Source organism: Hyposmocoma kahamanoa, unplaced genomic scaffold (genome assembly GCF_003589595.1).
Source record: "Hyposmocoma kahamanoa isolate Upper Pololo Valley unplaced genomic scaffold, ASM358959v1 175, whole genome shotgun sequence".
In the NCBI taxonomy this organism is placed as follows: Eukaryota; Metazoa; Arthropoda; class Insecta; order Lepidoptera; family Cosmopterigidae; genus Hyposmocoma; species Hyposmocoma kahamanoa.
This window is the reverse complement of record NW_020653685.1, coordinates 37,272-46,302: the sequence shown is the minus strand read 5'-3', so window position 1 is coordinate 46,302 and position 9,031 is coordinate 37,272. Positions and strand designations below refer to the sequence as shown.

Sequence of the window (9,031 nt, the reverse complement as noted above, 5' to 3'; positions counted from 1 at the left end):
CAAACGACACATATTAAATCTTAAGTATCAAACTTGCCGTGTTCTTGAAAGGTCAATGCATAGTAATAAAAATAATCTCAGTACAGAGTACTAAAAAATTCGACCTCAAAAGTACGTGGAATTACGTCTATTTGCTAAGTTTTATTGAAATATCCCCTAGTTCGCTACTATACAGGACTTGACACTGGAGATAATAAAAAATCGGTTCTCACTTTACTCAAAGTATATTGAGAGAAAAACGCCTTGAATTGGAGAAATAGCAAAATCAACCATTAAAGTAATTGCTCCTAAATTAATGTTAGGAGCTATTTATGAAAATTAATCTTCATGTGTGAACAGCCACCCTTCGAGGTGGACGATTTTCTTCAAAATGAAATAAGACCACTATGGAAGTACCCCCTTTCCAACAAAAAAGAATCATGAAAATCGGTTCACAAATACCGGAGTTATCGCGTAAGATACATACAAAAAAAAAGAACATACAGTCGAATTGAGAACGTCCTCCTTTTTTGAAGTCTGTTAAAAATATACTGTAAGCGCATTTGGGCACTAAGTCCGATTCAAATCCGAGGAAATACGAATATCATTACGAATGTCATTTTATCGCTAGTTGTACACGAACCTACGAACTAGCGATAAAATGACACTTGGGACACCTGTGACATTTCCAACCACGTCATTTCTCGAATTCGGACGTAGTGCACAAACGCTATAAGCAAACAGAAAGTTTTACGAAACTAAAAAAGTTTTATGTGTATAATATATTTTTATTAAATCAACTGTCTATTTAAAGTTTCATGCGTCTGAAACAATTATCGAAACTCTCTCCATTGCTTCAAACACCTCTTTTACGCCTCAGACACCTCCTTTCATTGCGAATGTTCGCCATGCTGATTCATTTTTCAATGAAAGACTATGTTTGAGATAAGGTCATAAAAAATGTGAAGGAAAATTTAAAATTGGAAAATTCAGGTTTTTACTTGTAAATAAACGTAATTTCAAAATTATAACTGGACAGTGTTTCTGTTTAGTTCATAGTCCGTCACGCTGGCCCAATTGGAAACTTCACATGTTTACCGAGGGTTGTGCTCATTTAAACCATTTATTTACCACACACAGTAATACGTACAGAACATAATAATATAACAATATTGTGGGAACAACAAGAGTGCGTGGAAGGAACAGGCTCAGTATAATTCTTGGGGCTGTGTGCCTCGCGGTACTGATTTTCAGCCTGACTTTGTTGACACATCGTTTTTCAACATAATCCAATTCAACGATACCATCGCCACGATAAACATCGAATACTAATAAATATATCGGCTGAATTCATTAATAACATTTAATAGATTAATTTAAAAAAAAATGGTATGACAAATATAAGCCAGAAAATATTCTCAGTTACACTTACGCTGGCTCGCTGTCTGCTCTGTCTCTAATAAATTAAATAACATTCTTCCCGTTTTGCTCATACGAAGTTGTCCCGTTACAAGAAGGAGTTACATTACTTTTTGTCGCTCTAATAATTTTCTTTTCGTGCTCATCATTACTTACAAATAAATGGACGACGGGTCTAATACAAAAACCACGAAAAAAATTTACCAAGTCAACCTATTTAAACGTAGTGACATGTAAAGGAATATGAAATAGCTAAAACGTTGAATTTAAATTGTAATGTCATCGCAGTACTGTCTAATTTTGCTTGCTTCGCTGTCAGTCGAACAAACGTAGACTAAAGCGTGAATGACGCTCTGTATACGATTTTAACGCCCTATAAGTTCGGACACTTTTTAGCGCGGACCCGACGTCCATATAATTGTAAGTCAATGGTGCTCATGGTAAATTTCAAATTAAATTTCGCTAGCCCGGATTCGAATCCACTGTCTATGCTTGGTAGGTTAAACCATAGACTACCATTTAAATAAATCAAAACACTAAATTAGATTATTACAAAGTGAAACTTTATTATAACACAAACCAAACTTTACATAATTTAATATTTTGTCTTACAGACAAAAGTGTACTTATTGTTTTTTTTTTCCAAATAAATAAATATTACAAAAATTATAGATCTACTCGTAGTTAAAAGTAAACAAAGCCTATTATGACCACGACTTTATATGGGTAAACTTGTTCTTTATCTGAAGTAGCCACCAGTCTGTTGGTCACCGGAGTCTCCCAGAACACGTACTGAAAGCTCAAAAGCGAGAAGTTACGTCCATGGCCCTTGAGGTCCAAAACTTTGGCAAAAATCTTGTACGAAGCTTTAGCACGAGTTAAGGTTGACGAATTGGACGACTTCGTTGTGATTTGCACTGGATGAAGAGGCTCCGGATTGAATTCCCGGTAGGTCCAATTTGGGATATGAACCTTTCTATATTTATTCTGGCTATTATAGGATTTGAGACCAAATTGGTGTAATGTCTGGCATTATTATTATTAGCTTAGATTTTAATTCAAATTGGAATTGATCCGATCGGGTAGCCCACCCGAGTCTCGAAATCAGAAGGGTTTCCAAGCGAGAAGATGATCCTGATTCCTAGTATATATTTCTAAGTTATGAATTAAATAAACTATTGTTCCGATTTGAAATGTCAAAAGTTTCCGATCCGCCAGCTATGAATGGCAATTATGCGCCTCGACTCGGAAAAGACGCAGTTTCCGATCTGAAGAAGCAATCAAAATCAAGCTGCAGGTTCCATCCCATTCTAGCTATCGTCTCAATTTCCATAGACGTTAGCTGAGAGTTTTGCCTGTAGCCAATATCCGGACTACTATTTGACTGTGAGACCAGCACGTTCTTTGGAGGTTGTTGGCAGAGAGCATGAATATGATATCAGTAGGTGTGTGCTACAGCTCTGCACTGTGAGAAATTTTATGTGGCCATGTACAGGCTGATTTGATGTATCATCAGTCAATAGTATATCTACTAACTCTATATGAATCTCCTACGACGTTAGCTGCATTATTTCTTTGGAAGAAATTACTTTTCGGCTCCAGTCCCGTCTCTCCTGTTATACTGTTGACAGCCGTCAAAACATCATTCGTCTTTTTTCCTCCTTTGTGACCTAAGGTTAGGTTGTATCTGGTAATTTCTATACCTAAATTTTTTGTACTAAAGCTACGACCTAGGGATTTAGATCGTTTGACGCTGAATTTGTCTTTAGGCATCTTAATGTCGTATATTGGATTTATAATGCCCGTGTAATTGTTGTTTAAAGTTGTTTGCAGATTAAGACGGGAGTTGACATGTTCTAGGTAGTCTAAATCTTGTTCCAGGTCTTGTAGTCTTTTTGGAGGTAGGTAGTCTGAGTAGCGCTTTACCATCTGTGAACAAGTGTACACCGTGTTATCAAGACACATACATTGCAATGTTGGATATTACTGTTCTCCCCCTCCCTAGCCTCCCCACTAAAGAGATTTCTTCAAAATGAACAGAACATATGCACGTAAAATATTAATTGGCTTACAATATAACAAGGCTTTTTACAATAAGATTCTGGAGCACATATTAAGGTTATCATTTCCTAAATTTAAAACCTACAATAAAAATATTTTAATTGAAGTCTTATTACAAAATTGAGGACTATGTATTAGGTATAGATGTATGGAAAGACGACATGGCTCTAGATTCCACACAAATTTGATTCCAAGTGTATTCCATAGCATTTAAGTTTATTTGAAAAGAGCAATCCCTAGAGTTTTTTGCTTGTTCTTCTCGGGGAAGTCAGCGTAGTGAAAAAAGGAGTAGCTTAAAAGCCACGTTTTCAAGTGTAAATTTATTTTACCTATCAAATAAATGATTACCATGACTTTGATTTGGCTTGTGCAAATTTATTCGCGGTGAAACTCGACCGTGTAGACGGGACTTAAGAAAACGAAACTGGACCAAAATTCACCATGCTACTATATGTATTACGGTTGCAGCGCGTATCTGAGTGTTAGTTTACAATATACCATACACACCTTCTCCCTACTCGCGTGTCTAGGCAGCGGTGGTGGCTGCGGCGGTTGCAACGGTTGCGGTGCTTCATCCCCCGACATGTAGTCGGGTGGCCGCGCGCGGTACTTCTGCGGAGACTCCACTGTTGGTCCTTGAGCCTCCGGAAGACGCCACGAACTGTGTAATGTGTTTATCACATTCATGACGATCACGTCAACTCACGGGTCACATGTACAGTCAAGAGTTTGGTAGGCGTTGGACTGTTGTTATTGCAAGCGACATAGAGTCGAATTTTCAAGTCAAAATTACGCCCCATATAAAACATGTCAGTACAAAAATATTGACCACTTGCCACCTCGAACACTTGCAACTAAAAACTATAAAAGTAACTTAAAACTTACCTAGTAGATCTTTCACTACTCCTAGAGCGGGCAGCTCTAGCCAATCTGTGTAATGCAAATAGAGCACCTTCACTGGCATTCCCTAAGTAGGTACATAGCTCTTGTAATACCTAAGGACAATAATAAATTATCATTTTTCAAATACGAACTAACCGATGCGTTAAAGAGACTACCTCAGGCTGTAGTTCTTGTTCCAACATTGTAATATATTAAAATGATTTATGTTTCATTTCTTAAAACACAATGGAACTCACTGCTTATCATCAAAATTTTTTTATTAAAAAATAAACAAATAGGTAGTAAATGAAGTTAAGTAGTCACACAAGGTTCCTTCCTTATTCCTGTTTTATTTATCATATTTGCGAAAATAATTACAAAAATTAACATAGAATTTGTAGTGCTTAAATAAGGGACTCACAGTAAATCTTCCCGAATGCAAAAGAGCTGGAATCAATTCTCCCAAAGCAAGATGCAGACCCTGGTTTCCTGATCGAATGGCCAAGAGATTCAGGGGGGCAGTTTGTCCTACCAGCCATTCGTCTTCTATTGACCATACTGTATCTTCAGTATCTGATGCGCCTGATTCTTCCACTGGATACAACAAAATAATTATATTTATAAACAGAGGTACATATCACTAAGTAACGAAATACATTAATCAGCGATTTGTGATTAAAAGTATTTATATTTTACTTACCACATAAAGCTTCTTTAACACCATTAATAAAGTCCAAAGTCTCCAAAATACTAGGCCTGCTCATAGCTTCCTTATTCCTTATCGTAGACCCAGCAGATCTTGGTCGCCTTCTCATCTCTTTGATGTTTTCCACTGGCTCTGTATATACCAGGCTCTTTAGGGTATGGTACTTGCGCCGCATAGTTTTAGTATCAGATTGATTGGTGATGGAGATTTCTGGAAATCCGTAGGAGGTTGCGGGTCTGCTGCGACGAGATTTCCTACGGACGACTCTTGGAAGGTTGTCTAAAGCTGAATAATAATAATAATAAAGTAAGTAAAGTCGACAAATTTGATTAATTTGGCTAAACATCACATTGCGAGAGCACAATCCAAATACTTACTTGGATTTGCCTTAAAATTTAAAGAAAGAACCATTGACTTACAAACAAATGGACGACGGGTCTAATACAAAAACCACGAAAAAAATGTCCCAAGTCAACCTATATAAACGTAGTGACATGTAAATGAATATGAAAAAGCTAATACGTTGAATTTAAATTGTAATGTCATCGCAGTACTGTCTAATTTTACTTGCTTCGCTGTCAATCGAACAAACGAAGACTAAAGCGTGAATGACGCTCTGTATACGATTTTAACGCCCTATAAGTTCGGACACTTTTTAGCACGGACCCGACGTCCATATAATTGTAAGTCAATGGAAAGAACAAATCGTGGATATACTTGATTGTTTTCGCAGAAATATATTTTTTTTCTATAATGTAGACGGGACAAACAAGTCTTGCATAATGTCACGCAGGTATGAGTGACAGAGACGACGTCCTACAAAGCCGAAATCAGCTATCTTTTTCTAAAGCTCAATGCTTGCCATGGTGCAAAGGGCTTGGTTTAATTCGTACATTTGTCAATGTTAATACTATAAAAAATAATAAATTTACTCACAACTGAGTTCCCTGATGTCTTGCACGGAAGTAGATGGTATGATGTCAGGTTTGCTGGTCCTCCAGTAATTGCCATTTTTAGCGCTTTTCAAGATTTCGTCTGTGCTCTCGTGCCGTGCCATCTTCTTGGGTTTTGGGCTGTTGACAAATTTATTTAACTTATAAATTTAATTCCGACTTCCCCTTTCCATCATTAGGCGACAAGACACAGGCTGGGGTTCCAATGCGTTGTGGATCGAAAGATTCGCACAAAGCGTTACGCTTCTACTTTTATATTTTGAACGCCTATACAGACTGCAGACTTATTCCCTGAACGCTATACCTTGGCCTTTTCAAGGCGAGAATGAATAATGACCATTTTGGTGTGCATGCTCGATCGTCGACCTTCACATGAGACAGAGGTCAAATGCACACTTATTATTTTATTTAAAAAAAATTACATCATTATTGTGTCATGTGTGTCAACAAGGTGTCAACCCATCCATGACGTTCCTCTGATACTGCAGACTCTTTAAAAAAGATTAATATACTATCAAATTGTTAATCGTCAGAGAGAAAGAAATATATGTATAAATAATATATAAATAATAGACTTAGACAACATCACCATACATTGCTCTGATCTCAGAGTAAGTAACGAAAGCACTTATGTTATGGAAATTGGAAACAACGACGGTACCACAATCACCCAGACTCGAGACAATATAGAAAAGTTAGTTTCTACATTGAACCTGAAGCCTCAGAGATAGCAACACTATGAACAACGGTTTGCAAACCACTCGGCCACAGAGGCCGGCAATATTCGCATATATTAATCTAGGCGGCCGTAATTATTAGAAGGGCAAATAAAAACCAGGCTCAAGGCAATAAAAAGTTGGTAAGCCTTGTTACACAACCAGAGCTATTCGTGTAAAAGATATATTCGCGATTCTTTTTCGAAATGCGTTCATTGCTTGTTAATAATATAAAAATCATAACTTCGGCAAACGTATGCTTCGTGCTTTCCAGATTGGGAAATAGGTGCTTCGTATTTCCTGCGATAAGGGTTAAGAAGCGCTCATCGACAGTGTAATATACATAATAATAACACATTATTAAGATGGAACACGTAAGAAAAAAATCATTCGATCCGGCTGGATTGGAACCAGCGTCTTCCAGCAAACCATGCTAGACGCTATGCCAACTAAGCCACGGAACGAACCATTGAACCTTACGAATTTTTCTATGTGCTGTTCTTTGTTCTTGGTTTTTAACGACTTCTTTACCGTAGAGCCGTCTGTGAGAAATCTATTTCTTCAAGCCGTTAAGAATTCGTCCAGGGAAGTACTGCCACCTTGCCTATTTCTGCCGCCAAGCAGAAATGAGAGCGTTACTGCGTTCCGGTTTTGAAAGGTAATTGTGCTGGTGAAATTACAGGGATTTGTCAACTTATACACACATCAAAAAAAGTTAGCGATCAATAGCATAAGCTCCTATAATTCTTTAAATTTAACTTTATCAAGAAAAAATCTATGTTGTATGCTTTCTTTAAATAGGAATACCCTGTTTGAAATTAAAATATAAAACTATTTTTTATTAATTATTTTAAAAAATTGAGCCATTAATCATAATGTAATAGTGATAGAAATTTCATAGAAAGAAAAAGACTGTTTAATTAAACTTAAACAACAATTTATTATTAAAAGGTGTGAATTAAATATAAAATAACTCCTCCCCTGGCTCGAATACATGCGAAGATCCTCCTGGGCATGCTGAGGATCAAGTTATCCAGCATTTCCTGGGGTAACCTATCCCATTCTTCAATAGCGGCTTCCCTGAGCTCTGGAACTATCTGGGGACGTGGCTCACGGTTCCATATTGCTCGTTTAAGAGCATCCCACGCGTGCTCTATTGGGTTTAAGTCGGGCGAGCCGGCAGGCCAGTCTAATCGTGTGATATCGTATTCTTGAAGAGCAGCATTGACTCGTTGAGCTCGATGTGCGGGCGCATTATCATCGACCAGTACAAATTGGTGCCCATGGTTTACTCGGAATGGTCTGACAATATCATCAATAGCAACTGTTTTGTACATGTCTGCTGTCACGAAGCCCCGATACGGGATCAAAGGCGTTCTAGCTCCAATCATAATGCCACCCCAAAAGGACACCGATTTTCCGCCTTGCTGAACTGTTCCAGTGGCAGTTCTTTGTCTTTCACGGTCGCCTGGTCTTCTCCAGACACGGACACGTCGGTTATCTGGATGAGTGCTGATTCGGGATTCGTCAACGAAGAGACGGTTTTGCCAAATGTTTTCGTCCTCACCTTCTTCATTTTGCCGAAGTCTAGCCCACTGCAATCTTCGTTGTTGACGTTGCCGGGAATTGAGCGGAGCTCGCCAAGACCTCCGTGCTCGTAATCCAGCCTGGTGCAAGCAATTGCGAACGGTCGGCGTGCTAACTTCAAGCCCAGAGGCGGCCCTGACTTCTGCTTTTATTTTAGTGGCGTTGATTGTTGGATCACGGGCTGCCAGCAATCTAATATAGCGCTTTTGGGCAGCTGTCAAAACAGTTGGGCGACCGCTGCGGGGTCGGTCAGCTAAATTCCCCATTCCGTGATACCTCTGCAACGTAGCCACGACACAGGATTGGGATATAGCAAGTCTGCGTGCTATTACTCTCGTGGTGTATCCTTCTTCCCTCAAAGTTACTATTCTAGCTCGTAAAACCTCTGATAATCCTCTTGGCATTTTTTCAATCGCTTATAATTGACTAAATCAGATTTCTGAATGAGCGTAAGCTAGGACTGAAAACCTTTTTATATGAAAAAACAATTGAACGGGGTCATTGTTTTATGTTCTAATTTATTTTTAAATAAAGAATCTAAAAAGAAGAAAAAATAATAATATAATCTACAGTAACAAAAAAGATTTCAGTTTTTCGAAGTGATCGCAAACTTTTTTTGATGTGTGTATATCAGCGTGACGGGCACAATGATAGTGCCCCAGAGATCTTTGCGATTTAAAGCGTGGCACTGCAACTGTTATGGACAGGCGTGTCGCTTACCACCATAC

At 38.2% G+C, this 9,031-nt stretch overlaps 1 protein-coding gene across 1 annotated transcript in view; it reads right to left on the bottom strand.

Annotated features, from left to right (window-relative positions):
• Positions 1–2,144: 2,144 nt before the first annotated feature.
• Positions 2,145–9,031, bottom strand: part of LOC113225833 — a gene marked incomplete at its 5' end in the record, with an annotated part of 43,119 nt that continues 36,232 nt past the window's right edge. Inside the window, 6 exons of the mRNA XM_026458284.1 lie at positions 2,145–3,327; positions 3,967–4,120; positions 4,345–4,454; positions 4,763–4,935; positions 5,042–5,332; positions 5,984–6,120. Coding sequence (XP_026314069.1) covers positions 2,911–3,327; positions 3,967–4,120; positions 4,345–4,454; positions 4,763–4,935; positions 5,042–5,332; positions 5,984–6,120 — 1,282 coding nt within the window. The remainder of the gene's footprint in view (positions 3,328–3,966; positions 4,121–4,344; positions 4,455–4,762; positions 4,936–5,041; positions 5,333–5,983; positions 6,121–9,031) is intronic.